Here is a 26,166-nt window from a genome sequence, read left to right as displayed (position 1 = left end):
CCAAACGACTGGCTAAACGCCGCAACCTAGCTAGAACCCCGGACTAACCTGGACTTGAAATCAAGATTAACCAAAGCTAACCATGCTATGCTTTAGCGTTCGCTACGTATGTCCTGGCTTAGCCGAGCTAAGCCACTGCCAATTTTTTCTAACCTTACGCGGCGGGCGCAGTACCTCTAGAGTCACACTTCCTGCGCCACACTCGGTTGTACGTGACTGGCGGCCACGTATCGTTACGCAACTTCCCAAATAACAATACTAGTCGGTTGTGGAACTTGTTAAAGCAGTAAACGAGGGATGGAAAAGAACTGCGATTGTTCCGCAAATATATATTTCTGTATACTTCTCCCACAGCTCATAAAAAAAAACACTGCTATTATCGGAGAAAACTTAAGTCTGCAGTGAAGCTCCGCCCACGCCCTCATCCCCGCCAGCCACTGTTCCTCCGCAAGGCTACAAATAATTCGCACCTCAAACTTTTCCTCTTACCCAAAAGAGTTGGTATCTAAATAAAATTATTAGCACGTAATTTCATACATTTCCCTCACCTATTATATTGGAATGGCGAATGCAAAGTTCTTTATCGAACAAAAATAACATGCTTGCTTCGCTACAACTATTTGTTGTGAAGTTTCACTTCAGTTGGCAGTGAAGTTTTATGAGTGAAACGGGTGCAGCAGTGAAATACTGCACCGCAGACTTTTGAAGACTCCATAAATTTTGTCCATGCCTGTTGCACACTTCATTGCTTCTGTCAATGAAAAGACCATTCAAGAACAGCAGACGCCCCGGAGGTATCAAGAACGACGCCATTTTGAAAAGGCCGCACGACGACGATTTTGTTTGCTTCTGTGACATGGCTGGTGGAGTAACCTAACTCCGCGCGGTTTGTGTGCCTTTGTTGCCAACTGCTGTATTTTAAAGTTCTATTCTACTAAACTAATCTTTATATTACACTGTTGATTCTTTACTTGTTCTAGGCAGTGTTCTTTCTGCGCTTCTTTCCTGCGCGAGTCCATTTGACGTGGTTCTTTGTTTGCCAAGTAAAGGAGAGGTGTGTCGCACAGGCGTGCGTGTAAAATACACCTTATTTCATTTCACTCTCGTGAGTTTTCGCGTTTTTATGGCGAATAGTGGGCGTTATTCACATTTGTGATATTAAGGAAACACCCCCCACCCTCATTTGCATAGAAAAGTTACCTTAGGTTGCCCCCCTCCCCCCCCCCCCGAAAAAAAAATCCTGGGTACGTGCCTGGTGGCCATGTCGTATCTAAACACGGTATTCTTCCTGACGCCGCCAAACTCCGTGCAGTTGCTAATTTTCCCAAAGCTTCCTTCGTAAGAGAAGTTCGCAGCTTCTTTGGCCTGTGTTCCCACTTTAGCCGCTTAATTCGGAATTTTGCGTCCATCACCACAACGGAGCGACTTGAACGATCACGCCTGGTCGTCCGCTTGTGACGATGCCTTCCAAGAGTTGCGTCATCTACTGACCTCGCCGCTTATACTGCATCACTTCAACCCGACAGCTCCGACCGACGCCAGCGGTATTGGACTTGGCGCTCTGCTCGCGCAGCGCAAATCTGGATTCGACGAGTACGTCGCTGCATACGCAAGCCGCACCCTCACCGAACCCGAGAAGAATTATTCCGTTACGGAGAAAGAATGTTTGGCCATAATCTTACCACTTCGTAAACTTCTACCCAACCTCTATGGCAGCCCCTTCTACGTGATAACAGACCACCAGGCACTTTGTTGGCTGTCCACGTTGAAGGATTTCTCAGGTCGATTAGCTCGCAGGGCTTTGCGATTGCAAGATTTCGACGCGTGCGTTGTCTACAGGTGTGCCGCAGCCACACTGATGCCGACGCGCTTTACCGTTCGCTCGTGTGAGCAGAAAGCGATGCCTGCCTCTCTGCCAATGACCAAGTACTTTCGTTCCCAACAGGCTGCGACATGGCTTCAGAGCAACGCAAGGATGCCTGGATTAGTGCTCTTATCCGCTTGCTTTCGAACCCGTTGACTGTTCCTTCACCTTCTCGAGCTTTGCGCCGCCAAGCATCTCACTTCGAAATTCGGGATGGACTTCTCTATCGTCAGAATTACGTCTCTGACATCCACAAGTGGTTGCTGGTCTTACCTCGACATCTTCGAGGTGAAATATGTTCTTCCGTCCATACTGACCCGCGGCGTGCACATGCGGGTATCTTCAAGACGTACCCCACCTTCGATCCAGGTTTTATTGGCGTCGCATGTATACCTTTGTGTGCAAATACATTCGGTCGTGTCCTCAGTGCAAATGCCGCTAGGTTCCTGCTCAGCATGTCTATGGTCCACTCCAGCCAATCCCGTGTCCTGGCAGGCCCTTCGATCGCATTGGCATTGACCTGTATGCACCCCTCCCGAGCACGGCTCCCGGAAACCGCTAGATAGTCGTCGCCATCGACCATTTGGCGCGATACGCAGAAACAGCCGCTCTCCCTTCTCCCACCGCTCGTGATATAGCATCCCTCCTCCTGAAAAAAACTTTGTTCTCCGTCACGGTGCACCTCGCGAACTTCTGAGTGATATATGACGTGTGTCTTCCTGTCCGAAGTCGCAAACGCGCTCCTTGCTGAGTGTCGTATCGTCCATCGCACCACCACCGCCTACCAGCATCAAACTAATGGTCTGACGGAAAGATTTAACCGCACCCTAGGCGACATGCTCTCCGAATACGTCGCCTCTGCCCACACTGATTGGGACCTCATTTTGCCATTCATCACGTTCGCCTACAACACTGCGCCACAGGCGACCACAAACTTCTCCCCTATCTTCCTCTTGTATGGCCGCGAACCTCGGCTACCCTCGACACCATTCTTCCGTACAGACCCGACTAATCCGAATCTACGCCCATCTCTGATGCTGCTCGGCGCGCAGAGGATTGCCGCCAGCTCACCCGTTCCTTTAAAGCCATTGACCAATGGCAACAAAAATATTGACGTGACGATGATCACCCGCATTATCACTTTCTTCCGGACTCCCTTGTGTGGCTTTGGCTTCCCGCCGTTTCTGCTGGACTATCATCCAAGCGTGTCTCTAAATATCAAGGACCCTACCGTGTTGTAGCGCAGACATTGCCTGTGCACTATATTGTCGAGCCTGTCACTCCACCTACGGACCAACGCTGTCGTGGTCGTGAAACCGTCCACGTACAACGCCTGAAACCGCATTATGACCCCATGATTCTATATTAACCATTAGTCGCCAGGATGGCTCCTTTTCCTATAGGGGGCGAATTGTAGTGAAGAGGAATGTCCGGCGCAGCAGCCACATCGCCAGTCGTCCGGGAGGCGCGAGCTCGAGATTTCCTGAGCTGCTCTGGTTGAGACACGCTTCCTGCCCCTCTCTTGTGCTGTATTCATATTCATATTTCGTGGTGCTGCTTTTCTCTTCACTTGTCTGGTTCTACGCAAGTGTTCCCGCGATTTAATCCTTGGGATGAACTTTCTCCGGGAATATGGCGCCATTATTGACCTCCGCGGGCGCTGCATCGCTTTCTCGACACAAAGGGCAACACAGACCGACGCCATTGGACACAGATCCGCACTTCGCGTTTCGGACGAGAGCAAAACGAAACCGCCGCATGTGAGTGTTATGGTTCCGGTCAAGTCTGACGAACTACAAGACGGTGAAGCCATTGTCGAAGGCAACATTTCTATTTTGCTGGCATAAGGCATTTGTGTAGCGCGAAGCCTTGTTGAATTTCGTGAAAGCCAGACAACGATCCTCGTTTCCAACTTTACCTTTGAGCATCGGCACATTTTTCGTGGAACTGCCATCGCCTACGCCGAACAATCAACTGACTTCGTCGAGTGCTTTTCTTCTGAGGTGGACACAGACGACGGCTCGCTCGGAGACATCGGTGTAAACTCCGAGCTTACGGACGACCAAAAGAGCGCACTGCAGGAACTCTTGAACGAATTCCGCGCGTGCTTCGCTCGGGCTACTAAGGTGGGCCAAACGCCAATCACGAAGCACCGAATAACAACATCCGCCGACGCACGTCCCATCAAACAACAGCCTTATTGTGTCTCGCCAAAATAACGTGAGGCAATTCAAGCCCAAGTCAAGAAGATGCTTGATGATGGCGTCATTCAGCCTTCGCACAGTCCGTGGTCCTCCCCGGTCGTTCTAGTCAAGAAAAAAGATGGTACGCTTCGTTTCTGTGTTGATTATCGACGCCTCAGCGATGTTACCAAGAAGGACGTGTACCCACTACCACGTATCGATGACTCTTTAGACAGGTTGCGGCGAGCTAAGTATTTTTCGTCTCTCGATCTAAAGAGCTGTTACTGGCAAATCGAAGTCGATGAATAAGACCGCGAAAAAACTGCTTTCGTCACTCCAGATGGCCTTTACGGATTCAGAGTACTTCCTTCCGGTCTCTCTTCGATACCAGCAACATTCCAGCGAACGATGGACACAGTTCTCGCTGGTCTGAAGTGGCAAAGCTGCCTCGTCTACCTTGACGACGTGGTTGTTTTTTCCGTGAGATTTGACGACCACCTGAAACGACTGCGGCAAGCTCTCGAAGCCATCCGATGGGCTAACCTCGCCCTTAAGCCTCAGAAGTGTCATTTCGGCTACAAGGAGCTGATGTTTCTTGGACACGTGGTCAGCGCGGACGGCGTTAGCCCCGATCCCACGAAAATTGCCGCTGTAGGCTCGTTTCCAACACCGACCGACAAGAAGGGTGTCCGACGCTTCCTGGGCCTTTGCGCATACTACCGGCGTTTCATCGAAAATGTTTTAAAGATGGCGGAGCCGCTGACTCGCCCCACGCGGGACGATGTATCGTTCGTCTGGTCCTCAGAGCAAGATACTGCTTTCACCGAGCTTCGACAGCGTCTGGTGTCAGCACTAGTTTTGGCCCACTTTGACGAGGGGGCGGACACGGAAGTTCATACAGACGCCAGTAACGTTGGTCTTGGTGCGGTGCTTGTACAGCGGCAGGAAGGTATTGAAAGAGTGATCGCCTACGCAAGTCGCACACTATCGCGTGCAGAGACCAACTACACCACCACGGAGAAAGAGTGTGTTGCCGTCGTATGGGCGCTGGCCAAATTTCGACCTTACCTTTACAGCCTCCCATTCAAAGTTGTAACTGATCATGACTCGTTATGGTGGCTTGCAAATCTCCGGGACCCTTCCGGACGATTGGTACGGTGGAGTCTACGTTTGCAATACGACGTGACCGTCGTGTACAAGTCGGGCCGCATACACGATGATGCTGACGCACTCTCGTGCGCCCCTATCGACACTACCAACCACGACATTGAGGACGACGGCGCTTTCTTAGGGGCCGTAAGCATTACTGATTTGTCCACACGGCAGCGCACATACGACGCACTACGGCCTATATTCGAACATTTGCAAGTACGAAATCCATCAATACCCCGGCATATAGCTCGAGAATTGTCGTCTTTTTGTCTACGACATGGCATCTTATACAAGAAGAACTCCGCTGCCACCAACAAGACCTACCTTTTGGTCGTTCCAGCATACCTCCGTGCCGAAGTTTTGTTCGCCTGTCATGACGAGCCTCCTTCTGGCCATTTGGGCTTTACAGGAACGCTTGATAGAGTGTGCATATCCTACTACTGGCCGAGACTTGCCGAGTGTGTTAAGCGGTACGTCCAAGCCTGCCGTTAATGCCAGCGCCGAAAGTCTCCAGCTGTGAAGCCTGCGCGATCGCTGAATCCAATTGATCCACCTGGAAAACCTTTCGACCAGGTCCGCATGGATCTTCTGGGCCCGTTTCCACTGTCATCTTCTGGCAACAGGTGGATAATCGTTGCCACAGACTATTTAATGCCATATGCTGAGACAAAGGCGCTGCCTCAAGGCACAGCTTCCGAGGTTGCCCAGTTTTTCATACAAAGCATCGTCCTACGGCATGGCGCCCCATCGCACGTCATCACAGACCCAGGCAAAGCCTTTACAGCACAGCTGATTGAAGACGTTTTCAAACTCAGCTGCACGACCCATCGAAGGACAGCTGCCTATCATCCGCAGACCAACGGCTTGACCGAACGACTGAACAAAACGATGACTGACATGCTGTCCATGTACGTAGACGTACAGCACAAGACGTGGGATGAGATACTCCATTGCGTAAAGCTTGCCTATAATACTGCTACGCAAGAAACAACACGCTTCACGCCGTTTTACCTCGTTTACGGCCGTGAAGTGCAGACTATGTTAGAAGCAATGCTGCCGTGCGACAGCATCGATCATCTCGACCTCGCCCAAGATGCCGAACTTTTCGTGTAATGCGCGGAAGAAGCCCGTCAGCTTGCCCGAGTGCACATAAAGCAACAACAGAGCATCGATGCGCACCTTTACAATCTCCGCCATCGACATGTCGAGTTCTAACCTGGTGATCAAGTTTTTGTCTGGACTCCCGTGCGCCGAAAAGGACTATCCGAGAAGCTTTTGAGTCGCTACTTCGGACCTTACATAGTGTTGCAACGAATTAGTGACGTGAACTACGAAGTCCTTCCTGACGGAAGTCAGCCTTCCCGACGTCGACAACCGCAATCTGAATTTGTGCGCGTTGTGTGGTTGAAACCGTGCTATAGCCCCTAATATTCGATGTTTTCAGCCGCTTAGGTTAGTTTTGTGGTTGCTCGTCCATCAGTGCCCTGTGACTATATCGCACACCACAGTGATTGTGACTACAGCCTATGTGTTCGTCCTAGACGATCTCGGCGTTCTCAGGTCAAGCCTATATATGCTTTCTTTCTTCTTCTTTTCTTTTTTTTCTGAAGAGGGGTAATGCCACATGGTGTGGCGCAGCAAAAGACTGAAGAATTGGAGAACGAGGTTCGTCTCGGCATCACGCGTCGCCGCTTGCGTTTTCGTAAAGTGCAACCGCCTCTATCTTATTCAGCTTGTATACTCCAGCAGGGTATACGCTACAATTTATACATATATATAGGTACTATGTGGCCGGCTTCACACGCATGACGGACGAGGGGTACACACAACGGGAATATCGCTTTAAAATATTCTCGTTGCTTTTCCATCCCTCTTCCGTACGTAATCACCGCAGATAAACCAACAGCTGGCCCTTGCGCCGTCCGCGTTCCTGTGTGTTTAGCGCTATTATTCACAATGCACTCTACGTACGCGCTTGGCAGGTAAGCTCGCGGTAGAGAAAAGGGCAAGCATGCACAAGAACCTCTAAGGGCAGGATTGTTCGCAAGAAGAACGTGCTAGCGAATCCGAATGCTCCGCATGTCAGCGGCAAATACGTACCCGGAGCTAATCATTTCATGCCTTTCGGCAGGTACGGCATGCGGTCATCGGACGCTTCACTGAGACACGGGCAGTGCAGCCGCTGGCATCGGTGAACCTGGATCTACGCAGGGTCTGCGCAGACAGCGTGCTTCCGTCTGCAGTTTTCGTCCGCAAGCTGTCACCTTCTCGTCAGCGCGTCACCTAGCCTGCACCCCAGACGCTTGGGAATGCCTACTTAAGGAACAGCATCGCTCGGCTTCTTTGCAGTCAGCGGCAAATACGTACCCGGAGCTAATCATATCATGCCTTTCGGCAGGTACGGCATGCGGTCATCGGACGCTTCACTGAGACACGGGCAGCGCAGCCGCTGGCATCGGTGAACCTGGATCTGCGCAGGGTCTGCGCAGACAGTGTGCTTCCGTCTGCAGTTTTCGTCCGCAAGCTGTCACCTTCTCGTCAGCACGTCACCTAGCCTGCACCCCAGACGCTTGGGAATGCCTACATAAGGTCATCATCGCTCGGCTTCTTTGCAGTCAGCGGCAAATACGTACCCGGAGCTAATCATATCATGCCTTTCGGCAGGTACGGCATGCGGTCATCGGACGCTTCACTGAGACACGGGCAGTGCAGCCGCTGGCATCGGTGAACCTGGATCTGCGCAGGGTCTGCGCAGACAGTGTGCTTCCGTCTGCAGTTTCCGTCCGCAAGCTGTCACCTTCTCGTCAGGGCGTCACCTAGCCTGCACCCCAGACGCTTGGGAATGCCTACTTAAGGAACAGCATCGCTCGGCTTCTTTGCAGTCAGCGGCAAATACGTACCCGGAGCTAATCATTTCATGCCTTTCGGCAGGTGAGCCTTTTGCTCTTACTTATTTTATTATCGTAATTTTTTGCCGCTGACTGCACAGAAATGCCTTCTGATTGTGCTGCTTGCTCTAAGCCATTACCTTTGAATGCGAAATTTTTAACATGTTCGGCTTGCCAAGAAGCTTTCCACCTTGGAAAACGATGCTCTACAGTAGTTGAAAACAGCTACGCAAAAATGAGTTCAGTTAAACGTGAAACCTGGCTGTGCCAAACATGTCGACCGGAAAAAAGCACACAAGGAGACTTCACACAGACCGCAAAAGAAGAATCGTTTGCACAGCAATTTACTGCTGTAAATGAGAAACTTGACCGACTTGCATCTAGCGTAGAAATACTCGCCACGAAAGTATAGGAACTTCTAACATTTAAGGACTCAGTTGGAAAGATCGAGAACTCGTTACAGGTAGTGCAGACTTCAATAGAATTTCTTTCCACAAAATATGACTCGGTATTGGAAACAGTCAACAAAAATCAGACGGAGGTGGCGGAACTACGTTCTAAGGTTGACTCACTGTCTTCTACTGTCGAGTTCCAGTCAGACCTGATCGACAAGATAAGTGAGCAAATGAATGAAATGGGGCAGTATAGTAGGAGAAAGAATTTTGAGATACACGGGTTTGCCAGCAAGCCAAAGGAGAATTTGTAATCCTTCCTCAGTGATCTTGCTCAACAACTTGAGGTACCTAACTTTGCGGCAACTCAAGTCTCTGCTATCCACCGTCTACCCAGTAGGGACAATACTGCACCAGCTATTCTTGTCCAAATGTGTTCCGTTGAAGCGAAGGAACAATGGCTTCGATCACGTAAAAACTTTCCAAGATTGGTTCAGAATGATTTTCCACGGTTGTATTTCAATGACAACCTCACACGGGTTAATCGTGAGCTCTTCTGGCTAGCTCGCACTAAAGCAAAGGAAATGTCCGTCAAATACGTTTGGACAAGAAATGGCAAGGTGTTTGCAAGGAAAGCAGACGGCGCTCCACTCGTTCGAATTAATAGAAAATTGGACATTGAGAAGCTTACCTAGTCATGGCTACTACTTTCAAGGTTTGCAAAGACCTTTTAGAAGTTTCGCGGTTTTTTTGTTATCCGGGTAATGACGCTTTTCATGTTACTCACGTAAACATCAGAAGCATTCGTAGGCACTGGGACCATTTAGTAGCCATTCTATCTTCTGTTTCACTGCTTTTTGATGTCATCGTACTCACCGAGATAAATATCTAGCCAGGTCTATTTTCTAGTTTCGCGCTACCGGACTATCAGTCATTCTCCTTTTTTTGTCCGCTCCGGAAGGGTGGAGGCGTGGCTGTCTTCGTAAAAAAACCCTTGGTCAGTCTCCGAACTACACTTGCCTTTCGACCATGCCGAAACTATTGCTCTCCGCTTATCAAATCCTCGATTTTCATTGGCCTTGCTTTCTGTATATCGTCCCCCATGTGGTAACAGGCGTCTTTTTTTGGATGAGCTCGACTCCGCGTTATCACGTTTAGGAACCGATGAATGTATTTGCCTCCCAGGTGACATTAATATAGATACGTTACGTCCAACAGTACGAATAGTTGCTGATTATTTAGATACACTATCTGAATGGGGAATTGAAACGACAATCCATGCAGCAACTCGCGAAGAATTCCTATCTCAACGTCTTGTTTCATCCTGCATTGATCACGTAAATGTTAGAGCCCATAATCTGGAAGTAAAATTTACCATTGCACAGGTTAAGCTTGCTGACCACTACTTCGTCTGCTGTTCACTGAAACAGACTGTGAATCCTTTGTTATCGGAGGCTATTAACTCTGTCAAACAAATTTGTATAATTGACCCAAGGCTTTTTGATAAACTAGTCCAGAAAAATGATTGGGATAATTCTTTATGCACTGTGTCACCGGAAAACATGTACCGTGAATTTGTAGCTGTGTTTGATGCTTTTAGGCAGGCGGCAACACGCATTGTCAAAGTCAGGCAACGTAACCTGAGTCAGAAATGGATGACCAGCGAAATTCTAGCTGCTATAAAGGAAAAAGATTTGTTGTGGACCAAGGCCAAGCGGTCGTCAAACTGCAACGACATGCGCTTAAGATATAAATGTGCCAGAAACAAAATGAATGCAATGATCAGACTTGCGAAGCGCGTTTATTTTAGAAATAAATTTCAAGACGCTCGATCTGACATAAAGAAAACATGGTCCCTAACTAATAACCTTAGAGGCGGCAACATTTCAACGCCTAAACAGCGTCTTGCATCTTATTTTTCTGCAGACGAGGAAACTGTGGCAAACTTATTTAATCAGTTCTTTTCAAGTGTCTCGGGATCGAGGACACGGCAACCATCGGTGTGTACTTTAACAGATAGCTTGCTAGATTCCGCATATCTTCCTTTACTATCGCTTGAAGAATTAAGGTCCATTGTCTTAAGACGAATAAATCACCTGGCTTCGACAAAATTTCTGTCAGTGAACTTCAGAGAAATTTTGACGCAATTAAACATGTATTGCTATCCCTTTTAAACTTTGTTTTGGATGGTGGTGTGATTCCAGTTGATATGAAAACCGCAATTGTAATTCCGCTCCACAAGCAAGGTGCACGCAATAGTATTGAAAATTACAGACCTATTTCGATAATTCCCTGTATAGCTCAAATATTAGAAAAACATGTGGCTCTTACGGTAACACAGTTTCTAGATAAACATAATGTATTGTCATCACATCAGTATGGATTTGTGCAGGGGAAAGGTACACAAACGCTGTTAGAAGCTTTCTCTGATCTTTTAAACTTGACACTAGACCGTAACCAGGTAGCATGTGCCCTCTTTATGGATGCCTCTAAGGCATTTGACAGTGTTTGTCATGAGATTTTGTTGCAGAAACTGTCTCTCCTAGGCTTTCGTGGGTCATTCTTAAATTTACTAACTTTCTGCAGGATAGGCGACAGTGTGTAAAGGTGGGAGATAGTTTAAGTGTTTTTACCAGTATTCATTCTGGAGTCCCTCAGGGATCAATATTAAGCCCCCTGCTTTTTAACATTTATGTGAATGATTTGTCAAATGTAGTAGGTAATTATATATATCAATATGCCGATGATACTGTTCTTGTATCTTGTGCAACTAATTACTCTGATGCAATCAGCTCCTTACAGAATGAAGCAACTAAAGCTATGGACTGGTTTGCGGCTAATTTAATAAGCATCAACCCTTCTAAAACGCGACTTGTCTGTTTCCATAACCCCATGAAAAAAATCCTGCCTACGACACCATTATTCTTGCACACATCAGACTGTTTTGTATGTACATGTCAACCTGTTAAAAATGCATCTTCTGTTAAGTATCTTGGGTTGCTTTTTGACTGTGATCTTTTATGGAACTCTCAATTATCACACATCTGTAAAAGGCTGCGCGCGGTCTCCAGTGTATTATACAATATGCGATGTCTTATGCCAATCTCCGTTCGAAAAATTATTGTGCATGCTTTAGCTTACAGTGTGCTACGTTATGGCTTGACTGTGTATGGCCATTGTACTCTTAGGTGGAGCTGAAGAAATAATTCAATTTTACGTTCACTGCTGTCAACAGTGGCTTACGATTTGTGTCCAAAGCAAGATACAGGCGTCTTTAGGTTGTTGAATTTGCCAAACTTCACTTCTCTGATTATCGAAAGTGTTGTAATTAAACACTTCTGGAATAACGATTTTAAAACACGATATACGCCTGTCCGCTCCTTAAGACCGAAGGAACCCTACGTCATCCCCAAGACTGCGACAAAGTACGGAAGGAGAACACGGCAATACTATGTTCCAACCTTATTTAATAAATTGCCAGCGTCTGTATTAGAAGCAAGCACAAGACGTGAGATTAAGAAACAACTTAAAATTGTCGATGTTTGATGTACCATTTTGTATAACTGTTCAACATTTTGTTCCGACCCGCTAATAGCTAACTCCGCTATTAACTCTGTGCAATTTTCTGTGACCTGACTGTCAGGCACTGCCAGTCAAGCCCTCTGAGGCTTTGGTAGGCCTGCTATATGTACTTTGTTTTCCTTATGCACAATAAAGATTGTATTGTATTATTGTATTGTATTACAGGGAAGGCGAACGACCAGCGGTCACAAAAAAAATCACCTACGCACAAAAGTGTGACTAAGGCCTTTGGTTTCCACAGCGGTGTGACAACCCACGCAACAGCGCCAAGGAGGCCGCTTGCGACCGCAGCCACCGACTCACCGAAGGACGATTCGGTCGAGGAGAAGGAGCCGAGGGGAAAGAGGTTCCTCTTGTCTGGTAGAAGGGATGTTGAGGAAAAGTACAGCGTCATCGCGAGGCTAGCCGATTGACCTTCCGAGCCAGACAGATTCACGCACAACGGGGTCTCTGGGGAAGAGACGTCCATCAGCTGCTTGCATTTTTCAATCACGGCGCTTGCGTTGGCCTCTGGGTGCAGCTTCACGGAGCCAGATCCTTGGCGCGAGTCATCTCTGGCACTGGCGCCGATCAGAGAGCCGACAACGCGGGCGCCTCGTTCCACGATGTCAGGCGAGGGCTCCCGACGCTTGCCGCTGACACCTGGAAAGAGAAAGAGAGAAGCGAACGTTGATTTAAAATAAATCGGAGGTAACCCCTGTGGGTATCTCTTGCGAGATGCCTACATCTAACAGAACTGCATTATAAACGTTTTTACACATTTTGCGGCTGTGTAAAGGGCGTTTGGCTCAGAGGCGAAGATCTTCACATTTGACGGGTGAGGTTGAACCTTTGTCGAGGAGCAACGAAGTTTGCCGACATTCCGCTGCAAATAAAGGTCATGATAGCGGCGATAGATGACACCAACAACAAATTGAATAAAGTTTCAGAGGTGTTGTCAATACTATTCTGAGGTATTTCTGGCCAACGCAGCTGGTCTACACAGCTTCAACTACGCTTTTTCTCATCGCAGGTGCAGTTGGAGCTCGCTGTCATACACAATAGAAATTGCTATAGCATCTCAAGGCAGGGCTGTGACGCACGAGACAAAGGGCGCTCCTTTTCAGGGTATAAAAAATTGCAACATGTGCATAGTTCTTGATATGAAAATTACGCAGGAGATGTGCAGGCTCGTAAAGAAAATCTCGAATTTTCAAAATTCAGCTTTTCTTTTCTTTCTGTTTTTTTCCGTGCGATGTTGGGGCAGTGAAAGCCTGCTGTACACGCGTAGCCAGCAGCCACAATCGCGAAAGTCCCGTGACGGTGCGCAAAACACATTCGCTTTAGAAACCCTCGACCGCCTTTCGACCGACAGCTGATAGAAAGCCACGACGAGGGAACACTGGTATGCGATAAGAGCAGGCCCACCACTATCATGGCCGTTCCTGCCGCAAGCTCCCGCAACCCCTGCAGCAAACAGCTGCCACCTGCTTCATCACTGTCTCATCAACCGGTATTCTGTCACGTTCTGTGACATGCGCAGTATCGGTGACTTTCTGAGCGTTGTGGGTACCAGAACCAGCTTGAATCAGATTATATTGTTCTTTCCGATCTCATCCCTCGTCAAGGGAAGACGCTGCGTATCGTGTAGGATATCTACAAGCGCTATCTTACCAGCTGGGATACACTTTATGCGGCGACCTCCTTCCTTAGGAGCTAGCTGAGAAATGGTAACTGGCTACCTGCTTGCAGACTTCAAGCAGCAGGTGGTATCTTCGGCTTAGCTAGATGTGTAGCCGCTCTCCGTCCGCAGTAGAGGCCCAGCGCCTAAGCAAACTCCGTTTGACAACCGTGTCGATAAGCAAATAGAACAATTATGATACTGCGACGAGACCAGGCCGGAGCAAAACGGCGACTTCCCCATTCGCCAATCAACAGATGGCAGTTGGGGGGGGGGGGGGGCGTCACGTGATTAGATCTCGGCGAAATCTCGGAGCCGATCGATAATTGTCTCTTGGCAGTTATCAGCTTGTCTTCGTTTTGCAATGCGCTGGTAGAGTAAGTTCCCCCAACTCGAACCATTCGACACAATCGTGCAGTTCAAGCAGAAGGAATGCCACGAATACTACGACGGCGAATACTACGCACCTTGCAGAAGGTCTTCTCAGTGCACCGAAATGTCTCACCGTGCAACGAAAATGAAATTTCAAAACCACATGTGGGCATCTTTTGAACGATGTGTGGGTAGCGTGTCGAGAGTGTCAAGCAACTGCGAAATTTGCCAAAAGGAAATTTCTAAGCTAGTGTCCTACAGCATTACGCGGCCGGTAATCGCAATATCTCGTTTTCAGCACTGTAGGTGCCACGGAGCTTGAAAGCATTTAACGTAGGCAATACGTTAGGGTGGACGTGTGAGCAATTCTTTAACGCTTGTGCACAGTGTAAGAATTTTGCATGTAACCCCTAAATACCCACTTCCTGTCTACTTTAATGAATTTTTTGAGGCACGCAGTAGATATCCAGGGTGTCCACTGTGAACTGAACGAGGGAAGTTTTATATATTTTATGAAAATCATGTGCCAGCAAAGCGTAAAATGCGCCAAATAAGCAGGGACAACACAGTACACTAGCAGAAAGACAACAAGGGGACTGCGAAAGCCGAAGAGCGGAGCATGGGGCATATACGAAATCGTTCTGCTTGCTGTGCTATATTGTTCTATAAAGTAAAAAAAAAACAGACACACATGTGCGCAAACTTTCGCCGGTTTATTGTTAGCTATCGCACGTCAAATATATACACGAAGGGTGACTGTAAAATAAGTATATAACACAAAATGCAAGACGAAACAGGAGCTAAACTACGCACATCTGATTTACCACTGACAAGCATGGCTAGGTCAAACATTCGTCTATGAAATTAAAAAAATGATTCTCCCAGTGCCACAGAAGGTGTAATTATCAGCTGTTGAATATCCCTTATTTTCTCCTTCTTGAGTAGTTTTGACAGTTCCGCGAATACTGTCTGATCTCTTGACTCGGACACTTTCATTCTTTGTAATTTCTTGATTCGGTCCTTCGTTATTAGGGAGAGCTTACCTGTATATTGGTTGCCTTGGTGCATTACCTCCCACTTCAATAGCTGCTTCTACAGGCAGCCTAGTTACGGTTTCATTCATTACCACTGTCTTCCTGATCCCTCTGTTTTAAGGAGGCTGCATATTTGTTTGTATCAGCCTGAACTGGTCTGATTTTACCCTTAACGCGTCCAGGTTGGCCTGTTGCTTCTTGACCAATTTTATTCTTTCACTTTCGAAATTGAGGTGAATCCTAGACCTCACTAACCTTTGATCACTGCACTTTACCCTACCTAACACTTCTACATCCTTCACTATGATCAGATCGGTAGAAAGTATAAATCAATTTCATTTCGTGTTTCACCATCAAGCCTTTCCCAGCTTCACTTTCTGTTGCTACGCCTCCTGAAGAAGGCATTCATTATTCCCACCTTATTCCTTTCCGCGTATTCTACCAACATCTCTCCTCTAGTGTTCCTGCAATCGAAGCCGTAGTTGCCAAGTACTTGTTCACCAGCTTTCTTTTTCCCCACTTTTGCATTGAAATCGCCCATCACAACAGTATAGTGAGTTAGCACTTTTCTCATTGCTAATTCGACATCGTCACATAAAACTGATCTACTTCATCATCATCATGACTGGAGATTGGAGCACAGGCTAGAACTACCTTTCATCTATACCCTCTATTAGGTTTTATTACGACTGCTGCTACCCTCTCATTATTGCCGTAGACTATTTGCCCCGCTATGTCCTTATGGATTAGGAATGCTACTCCGCACTGCTTCTTATCTGAAAGTCCTCTATAGCAGAGGACGTGGCCATTAGTCAGCACTGTATAAGCCCCGCCAGTTCTTCTAACCTCCCTTAGGCCAATGATATCCCGAACAATGCCTGACAGTTCAAGATCCTTGAAAAGCTAGCTTCAGTCGAGAGAGTTTGTGCATTAAATGTTGCCAAGGTCAGTTTACACTGGCGGTATGACCAAGCCCAGAGATTCTTAGCACCCTCTGCTACGTTATAAGACTGAGAACCGCCTTGGTCAAGTGCTCCGCAGGTGCTGGGGACTGAGGGCCATTGGTTGACTGAATGAGTTTTTTGGAAGGGAGTGGCCTAATAGTGTACCAAGGAGGCCAGTCCGTGTTCTGGTGAGGAAGTGTCTTTTGTTGAAGCGTAGTGGGTCTTTCTAACGTGGTTGTGCCTGGATTAGTATAGCCCCACTGGCTCTCGGCGTTATTGCTGTGTCAGGTGCCACTCCAAGCCTGGAGATGTAGTCTACTCGAAGAAGTGAATTTTAGCTTACCTTCTCCATATATGAAAAAAAAAAACACGAGGATTCGAACTTCTGATTATGGCAACCGAGCATCCCGGCTAGCTCAGTCAGATAACCCTGCCGGTCGTGGGGCCACCTCATGGAGCGAAATTCCAGCCCTGAGGATCCTACAGCTCTAAAAACACGTTTGAGTTAAGCAGGATAGACGGGTTTTGCTGATCCCACCAGGTAGCACAACATAGTATTTCTCAATGTTTCTAACATCGTCATTTCAGAATCTCGCGTAACCATTCGGCCACGAATGCGGCTAAGTACGCAGGACATTTTTCTACAAATTTGAAGTATTCATTCATTCATTCATTCATTCATTCATTCATTCATTCATTCATTCATTCATTCATTCATTCATTCATTCTAAATAAGGGTTCAGTTCTGGGTTATCCCATGGGGAAGATTAAGTAATACGAGTTGATCGGGGCCTTTGGTTTACACTGTGCATGAAAGCGATTCTTAGCCTAATCAGCTGATCTGACTAACTATGGCTGATGCGGACGAGAAGCTAAAAAGTGCGCGGTTGTAGTAATGCCTTTGCTACAAATTTCTTAAGACAATTCTAGAAAGCCTCGTATGCGAGCATATCATAAGACGCCAACAAACAACTACACCTAGGAAAATGTTGGGGAAATGTACTTACTAATTGAACTAAAAAAATTATAAATAGCAATGAAAGTGGATGAAAAAAAGAACTTGCCGCCGGTGGCAAGTTGTTTTTTCATTCACTTTCATTTCCTTTATTTTTTGTCGTTTCTTTATTTCATTTATTCGGCACAAGTAATTTCCCCCAATGTTTTCCTAGGCGTCTTTCTTTGTTGACTTCTGATGATATGTTGAATAAAAAATCATGCCCCTCGGTTAACCCCCCTTTCTTCTCGTCCGTATGCGAGCAGAATTTTAAAACGTGATGGGTTTAATTTTAGGCAATTATTAAGCAGTGTACTTTGGCTAGTTGGTTGATGTTAGCATTAGAGAGGTCTCGAAGAGCAGCAACACGCTCCCCACAAGAGAGCGGAAAGAGCACGCGACAAAGACCTTCAACGGAAATTATTCACCCAACCGCTGGAGAGATATAGCTCCGCTGGAAGTTTAGCTGCGATCCTGCGAAGTCGCCAAGTATGCGGCTGGCTTTAGACGCGCGATGCTTTCAATATAGTAAATGCGTTAGTGCTTTGCGACAGAGAAGTTTGGAACTTAATGCCACGTCGCGCAAGATGACACAGAGCCGTGCCTTTCTTTTCACACGTGACGCAATATTGCTTGGTAACAAATGCGAACTGTGAAATGAATATCTCTAGTGTTTCCAGTGTTTCCTACTGAGTATGGAACAGGGCATAAGCTGGGCTAGTCGGTGGACGCTCGACAGGGCAAACAGCGTAGACGCCGTTAGAAGTGAACAAATTTGGGAGATGCGTTGAGTGTCAACGAAGTTTTACTCGGTGTCCTACAGCACAGAAGTCAGGAGACCCAAGGGCACAACGCTATATATAAGTTACTCGACTAATTCCAAAGAAAACGGAGTGACAACAAAATAGCCAGAGGACAAGGTGACATACATAGCAAAGAGGACGATGGTCTAAACTGGCTTTAAGAGTGTGTAAATGCTTTGGAAGCAGCAAAAGAGCGATTAGGTCAAAGCGGGTGGAAATTCTTTTTTGCCCATTACCCCACTAGTTGCTAACCTTTGTACTGCCACTGCCGCCACCGCCTTCGCGACCTCTTCTTACTACGCGCCTAATTGTGGGTGTGGTTTGCTCATCACCCCACCACATCAAGTACCACGTTCATTCACTGGCCTATCAGTCAAGACGTGCAACTTGGCTTATCGTCTGCTCCGTAGCGCCGCTCTTCAGCACTCATCAAGGAGGAGGAACAAGGAAGTGTTAATAGTGATTTTCTGGAGATGCACTAGGAGCAGCTAAAAAACTGGATCGCCAGCAAGCGGCGGTAGTGGATTCGGCCGGTTCTGCCGAAGCGGAGAAGTTGGGACACGGTAAAGCTTCGCTGTCGCAATTCCTGCTGATTCCCAGGCCCTTAAAGGCAAGCTGAAACACTTTTCGAAAAAAAATGATTTCCCTTCGGCATTCTACAGTTCTTAGTCCATTAAACACGAATATCTAGTTTAAGAAGGGCGGAAATAAACGCAAGCGGCTCTTCTTTTTTTGCAAGAAAACGCGCACCAGCTCCTCGGGGCATCGCGCGAACGCCGCTGTTGCCCGTGATTGGTCGGGACCGCTGTAACGTCATTCACGGGGATCACCAGTCGGCGCCGTCGTTTCAGAGCGTAGCACGCTGTTCTGGTCTGGCTTCACAGATGAGTTGTAAGCATCATGGAACGCTCTCGCTGTCTCGGACAGCTTGTATTTTCGCCTTACATGTTCGAACCGACAGGCGATACAGAAAACGATCGCGGCAACGACGATGTTGAGTGTGCCAACTGCGAGAACGATGTGTCAACCTTCTCGCGCATTGGAAATATTAACTGGTACGTATGTTTCTTTTTTCATCTCGCTGCACGTTGCAATAACAGGAGAAAAAACGCACTAAAGTGTCACTGGGAACTTGCTGCAGGAAGAATTCCGAAGCACTAACTTCTCATTAGATTGTAAACACGGGTCCAATTCCGCGATGTCAAGCACCTTGCCGCTGCTTGTTTAAAATTCGGTGGTTTTTTGCGTGTTGATACACGATCGCGAACATAAGTACCGCGTCCCAAAGCGCGCACATACAGTGCTGCGATGTACAGTCATGGAAGTTGCTTATCATACACATCCAGATCGAGATGGCCAGGGGGATTACATGTGCAATATTCAGACTATGGTTCGAAGACTTCGCGATTGTGGCTCGTTCAAGAATCGGTATGCGAGCTGAATGCTAGTGTTGACATACAGATATTAGGCAGTTTTAGCACCACTGTGTGGTAAACACGGTAACTTTACGGTAACTGCAACCATACGTCGAATGTCGCTAGGCAAGCCTAGCAACGCTAGCAACAACGCGTTTCCGCATTGCTCGTAAGGCTATCCGGCTGCGCTAAAACTGTGTTAGCAGACGTTCATGGCTTCAAATGTTCGCATTTCTCGAGTGCATCAATGTGGGCACCGGAATCGGAATACCGATTCCCCGCATCGTTGTCAAGCTTCGATGATAATCACTGTCGCGGAAATGGTCCGAGCACAGCATAGTTGATTTCGTGGGCACGAAATTCTCTCTCCTCACCGCACGGACCCACTACGCTGCAAGCGTCTTGTCCTTTGGGAACATGTGAAACACCACATCGTCTCGCCCGCGTGTGTTCGCACTGCCGAATGCTGCAAATGAGGAAGGCATGTTGGGCGCCCTTGGCTTCAGGCACTCACGCAGAAGAGAAAGGAAGCACAGTTCACGACAATCGCAAAAGAAAGCAAACGTCAGCGGCGGCAGATCTCTCGTAGCATAAGTGCAGGATGGAAAGAAACACGTCAGCACATGCCAGCACGCCGGTCCGCCGGCTCGCTCCCCGGCAATGACGTCACTCTCGCCGTTTCTCTCCTCCGGCTGCCTCCTCACCCGGCAGTCCAGGAAGCAACGGGGGCGTGTCCGCGGGGAGATTTAGAATGCAATTTCCGCCTCTTATATTAACAAAACGAACAAAAAATTCAGAACTGTAAATTAATAGGTCTGTTCTTCGCAACACCAGTAATTCATGGAATTTCAAAACCGTTTCAGCTTTCCTTTAAAACGTGTCCTTGTAGAGGCAGTGCATGCACGGTGTAATTATTTACTGCGTCAATAGGCATCCCCAACTCACACTCTGGCCACCATGTTCAATTTATCACTTGATGTTTTCATGCTATTGCAGGGTCCGAAGAAGCGGAAAAACTTTCGGCTTTCTCTGGGGTGAAACAAGGCCAATTGTGAACGCACCGTAAATGACAGTCGGGGTGCATTTTTTTTTTGCTTTCACTTTGGGTTCTTGCCGGTCCGTCGTGCACTTTTAGACAGCGTTGTGCTTTTGCATTATGTGCCTTTCTTTCGCAAGCATAGAAGTTTGCTTTTTAGACCGCGAATCTGTCCGCTCCTTTCACTATACCTGTTGTCTGCGCTGTTTACCCTCTGAGTGTTTGGTGCCCAGGATGATGATTAGGCAGACGTGTCGGTATGACATGTTATTAAAGTGTAGCCAGGTAACCTCGTCACCAACAGTTGCTTAGAGGACGAGCAGACTTCAGGATACATTATCACAACGAACCAACACTAGCAGGTGTTGTGAGCAAATACACTCATCTCGTAAATGCTATGGAACAATGTTGTTTATGTGACCTTGCAGAGCACCCTGAATTCTCACAAAACTTGATTTATCAAAAATAAGTATACATGTCACATTGATTTATCATACATATATGCGTACAGGCCTGCTCATAGGAGTGTCCGCGCCTACTACCGTGTAAGCATATATTTTTTCGCGGTTACAACTTCGAAATGCGCGGCCTACGGCTTGAAATGGTATGGCAGCCTAATTGAAATAGTACTAAAGTAAACCTTGGTGGCCTTTACAAATCTTTCTGAGCGAAAGACATGTTGATGTTTCTTCCCCTTCACCAAATAGACGAAATCAAAATGCAGCAGTTTGAAGTCTCCCATTAAACAAGTTAACTTCGTAACAAAATGAAAAACGTAACATTAAGTGCGCAGCTAAAAAAAAAACGCTGCGTAAGTTTACTTTACAGAATGTCATTGATGCGATTGGCAGTTGTGAACCTTGTTAGGTCGTCGCTGTCATCCCTTGGTCTGGGTTGCGGTCAGCAATTAGACAACCGGAGACTTCGCGTGCGAGAATCATTGTACTTTTTGAGATACTCTCAATACATACTGGAGACGCAAATAAAATGCCGGTCGCCAGCGCTTTCAGAATCTCGCTGAAGCTGCTTATTCAAAATGAGACGTTCTTTTCACATGAGAGGCCGTCAAAGGGCTTCTTCAGAGTTTGGTTGATGAGCGAAAAGAACGACAGGCGGAATCGTGACATAACCCAGCTACCCTCGGCAAGGCAACATCCTCTGACCCCTCCTCGCCTACCATTCGAGGACGAATCTGCCCTTTCATTACTCGGAAATGGGCCCTGCGTTGATATCGGGCATTTCAAGGCATTGTTTACATTGTGAGGCAGTTATAGGGATGCCATCGCGCTGGTCGGCTCACACCATCGCTCTACTGTTCTTTTCTTTTTTTCATACTGTCAGCGCGCTCGGCTGCATAGGGCTTCCCGCTCGCCCATCTCGTGGTTGCCAGGGCTTACTTCCCACGAACCTTGCCTGTTTGTTTCTTTAGCAAGGCTCCAAAACAATCCAAAATTATAAATTAGGGGGTTTTACGTTCCAGAACCACGGTCTGATTATGAGGCATGCTTCAAGACAACGACCTGACATTCCTAGCAGCACTCCTTGCCGTCTCCCTTTGCTCGTGTCGGAGGTGCTCCTACGCATTCACCAAGGTTGTCCGTATATATATTTATATACAGGGTGTTTCAGCTAACTTGGGCCAAGTATTTTTTTTTTAAGAAAGCACAGGCACTACGCATGTCGAATTGCCACCTCATGATATTTTTTTCCAGTCCTTCAGGCTGGGTAATTAACAAGGATTGCTTAATTAACTTGTAAAATATTAATTACAGCGAAAAAGTTTCAGTACAAAAGTTGTAGCGCTTGTTCAGAGACATCGGATTATTTCACCTATGCCAACTGCCCTTTTAAAATTTCTTACAGCCTTTCTATGCCTTTCTTTTTTACAGCCTTTCTTTAAGGTGCCCCAAATTTTAAAAATACCGCGTGACTGCCGGTTAACGCGCCGCGCTTTTAGTGCCTTCAAATAATGTAAGTTGAACGAATTGTGCTCGCGGACAACTTTCTGTGGCTCTGAACGGAAGCTCTACGGAGGCAAAGCGGACCTCAAGTGAGAGCGCTTCTGGAAAGAGTTCCGCGTTGTAATCCTTGTTAGTTTATATGCTTGAGAAGAGAAAACGTAAACAACTTATTAGCCACAGTTAAGTAAGACTGAACACGTCACTGACTGTAAAGGTTTGCTTACTTTGCGGCTTTTCCCTTCTCAGTCGGTGTAAACGCGAAACCGTCGCACACGTGAAGCTGCGTCGATCCAGCGTCTGTCCCGAGCTGCCAAAAGCGCTCTCAAACGCTGCCAGACAACTTGGCGCGGGAACCAGTGAGCAGCGGGCGTGCACCCGTAGCCTTCCCTCGATAGCCACATAATGTTGTGCGCTACTATAAGGGCTACTCATCGCAAAGAGACAGATTGGAGAGGCTGTCGGGGACTGCGATGGGCGTTAGGCGACAGAATGAGGCGTAATGTTTTGAGAAAGAAAGTCCTCAACGAAAAAGCGGCTGCGCTGCGAGGTCGGAGGCATTTGGCGCAGCGCACGCATTTCTTTTTTAAAGCGAAAGCTTTACTGGCCCCGAACTTGCGATTCCGCCTTGGCGGTGCTCCGAGGAGGCACCTGACGTCACAACGCGTGCCTCGCCGCGGATATTTCTATCTCTCTTTCTCTCGCTCCCTAGTCACTACTGCGCATGCGCCACTAGTGGCACCGAGCCACAGTTGTTCTGCCGCTGCGCATCGCCGCGCCTTCTTGCCGCCGCCGTTTGGTATGACGATACTCCGCGTTCCTCGTCGTTGCGCTCGCCTCCACTCGCTTCGCCAACTGCGTCGCATGCCTGATAACATGTCGTAGGACTGAAAAGGAGACCTCGCGTGCGCCACAACCACAGTTGAGGCGGTAGTTTGGACGGCGACAATTCCGATAAGCAGGAGGAGACCTGGAATCGAAATCGTAACGAGATGAAGAGGAAATGAATCGCCTAGGAAACAGGCGAACAGCGCGCCGAATGACTGGCTGAACGCCGCAACATAGCTAGACAACCAGACGAACATCGACTTGCAATCAAGATTACACAAGGCTAACCATGCTATGCCTTAGCTTTTGCTACATATATCCTGGCATAGCCGTGCTAAGCTAGTGCCAATTTTTTTCTTTTCTTTTCGGGTCAATGAAGAAAGACGATGAAGGTGGCGAGGCTGACAGCGTGATGAAAGACGGAGATAAAATCCTTGCAGCCTCCGGTCTTTCGCAGTCCATCGCAGTCACCGATCGCCTGTTTAATCGATCTCTGCTCATTTCTCCATGTATTTGTGATGACAACAAGAGGGCAGCCGGGCTACCCCGTCAGTTTTCGTGGTGAGCCCCCACCTCGCTGAGCTCCTCCGCGAGTTTAATCCATGAATATTAGGTCAGGCGAGTCAGCAGAATTGCATGTCTGCGTATGGCAGGAAGAAATCAGGCTCCACACAAAGGAAGGAAGATCGCGTCAGAGCTTTGACTCACAGCTCGAAATGTATTGCTGACAGTTTCTTACAGCGCTTTGAATTATGGCAATAAGCTTTCAGACAGAAGCCGGCGCCCGTGCCGTGTCGTCATTATTTTCTGTTTACCTTCACCTGTTGACGACATACTCACGTCTAATCAATTTTGTTTCTACATCGTCTTGACACAAGCAAAGCTTTCACTTATGCGATGCTGTCTATAGTTTGCCTGCGTGCGCCTAGACACGGCCGCATGCACTCAGAACAGGAAAGAAGCCAACACAACTTACCCTGCGTATGACGACTGGATACCTCGTCGCCCACGGCACGCATCAGCTCATCGTTGTAGTCACTCTTCGGTGCGTACACAATGTCCGTCAGTTCAAGCTTCCCGAAAACAGCACTGGCGTCCTTCTCCCCGGAATCCTTGCTGAGCGGCTTAGCCCGATGTGTAAAGAGCTGGTTGAAAACTAAGGTGCTCACAAATAAAAGCTCGAGTGCCGTGGAAATGTAGTGGCGACGTATCGCTTGCAGGTAGAGCGTGCGCCATAAGAAAGTCTTCACGTTCCCCAGCATCGAACAAGGTTGGCTCCGGTGGCGACTATGGGAGCGACAGTGCTGCTGAAGACAAATGTGTTGGACAGGCCTCAGGCTGGGATGTCCTGAAAAGCAGCAGGGAAGGACCGTTCAATTCACACGGATACGCGTATTTTCACATTTCGCATGTCTATTTACCCCTGATCGTGTCCTTATACGACGCACAAAAATTCAACTCAAACGTGATAAGCATTCGCTGCGCTATTGGATCTCGGTGGTTGTAGCACTCTGCTTTTTCTGGACCACAGTTTGCGTAGCTCCGCTGCAGTGGAACATGGAAATTACACGGACGTTTCATATTGTGAACTCCGGTTACGCGTAAACGTACGGTTGCCGTTCCTAGTGAAAGCAACTACATGGACATTCCCGGCGCGTTTCTGCACTCGTCGTCGCGTCGATGTTATGTATGAAGTGCAAGGGGCGATAACATAGTCCCCGCGCGCCTCGTGCTGCATGTGCGAGTGAAAGCGTGCGACGGCAAGCTGACGACCGCGGCTTGATCTCGCGAGCACGAAAGAGGAAAGCAGGGAGGCAGCGCGCTGTCTTCCGACGCGCGCATGGTCCCTGGGTGAGGGGAGGTACGGGTGCGGCGCTGTACTCGGACAGCAACTGCATGTTACGTGCCCTCGTGCGCATTATCTTGAAGGCGCCCTGCAGAATGCAGGTGTGCCAACGGAGCTGCCAGCTCGTAGCTGCATGGACGCTCTGTTCTCGCCGCCGAGTATGCGCTGAAGCGATAGAAAGCTCCAAGGTCACTTCGCGCGTCTATTCTCTTCACCTCCAGGCGCCGTCCTCGTTCACGTGCTCCGCGGCTTCAAACAGACGTTCGTCGACTTCGCGGGCTGGCCAGTTAAGCTTGCGCGCATTAAGAGATGCTCATGGGCAGGCGTTTGCGACCCATGAAGACTTACTAAACAAAAACGTCGCGGTCAAGCCCGGTCGTTTAAATGAAGCGAGCCCGAAATAGCGGGCCTTACAGCGTCCAGGCACTGCGGGGTGAGAAAAAAACGAAGCATTTTCTTACAAAGCTGGTCATAATTGCCTTAGCACGTTTACTTACGTACAACGTGCTACAGAAGCATTAACAAAATAAAAGATGCTACGTAAATTCCGATAACTGTCTTCCAGTGTCTAAGCATCCTTTGGCTCGGGTGCTGCATTCGCTTCGCTAAGTTATTTAGCTAATTTATGCATGTCTACACATCGCTACCAATCACCTATTATACTATTATAATGATTGCGTGTGTTAACTTGATCAATTATGCATTTATTTTACAGATATTGTAACGTAGGCTAAAGACAGAGGCTCGCTAAAATGACGCTGTATCCTTAATAGCGGACCAGAAGAAGAGTGTGCAGCTAACATACTTCGCCCCTTTCATACGCGACATACACTGTCTGGCAGTCGCTTGCCACAGGCCATGGTCGCCCATTAGCTTGACGCCATGACGATGACTGTACGAGAAGTGCGCAGCGACTACGTTGGGATGGCAACGATGGCATGGAATCAATGCAGAGACAAAGACGGCATGACGACGTCAACATGACGGCAATGAGCCGACGATGGTATCACGTCAACAGTCGGACGATGCCATGAGGACATTGGGATTACTGTGAGTATACGACGACTATGGCGTGAGCACGACGGTACGAAGACGGCCGAATGACGCAGCTGTAATGATGGCCGCGACCATGACGATGTGACGTTGAAGCAAAGTATGACGACCACGGCAGCGTGACGATGACGGTATGATTACGGATGCACGAAAGCTATTCCC

General features: G+C 47.9%; 1 protein-coding gene and 1 long non-coding RNA gene across 4 annotated transcripts in view; one reads left to right on the top strand and one right to left on the bottom strand.

Moving 5' to 3' along the window:
- LOC135907201 (phospholipid-transporting ATPase ABCA3-like) overlaps positions 1 to 26,166 on the bottom strand; it is a 314,412-nt gene that overhangs the window by 275,863 nt on the left and 12,383 nt on the right. For all 3 annotated transcript variants that reach the window (XM_070525182.1, XM_070525183.1, XM_070525184.1), the window contains exons 2-3: positions 24,082 to 24,453; positions 12,365 to 12,703 (exon numbers count right to left, since the gene is read on the bottom strand). In XM_070525182.1, coding sequence (XP_070381283.1) covers positions 12,365 to 12,703; positions 24,082 to 24,367 — 625 coding nt within the window. In that variant the 5' untranslated portion in view covers positions 24,368 to 24,453. The remainder of the gene's footprint in view (positions 1 to 12,364; positions 12,704 to 24,081; positions 24,454 to 26,166) is intronic.
- Positions 7,558 to 12,369, top strand: LOC139049600 (uncharacterized). Its single transcript, XR_011508413.1, has 3 exons — positions 7,558 to 7,788; positions 7,864 to 8,130; positions 12,227 to 12,369. It is a non-coding gene; the product is annotated as an uncharacterized lncRNA (long non-coding RNA).

Source organism: Dermacentor albipictus, chromosome 9 (genome assembly GCF_038994185.2).
Source record: "Dermacentor albipictus isolate Rhodes 1998 colony chromosome 9, USDA_Dalb.pri_finalv2, whole genome shotgun sequence".
NCBI classification, from domain to species: Eukaryota; Metazoa; Arthropoda; class Arachnida; order Ixodida; family Ixodidae; genus Dermacentor; species Dermacentor albipictus.
This window is presented reverse-complemented; position numbering and strand designations above follow the sequence as displayed.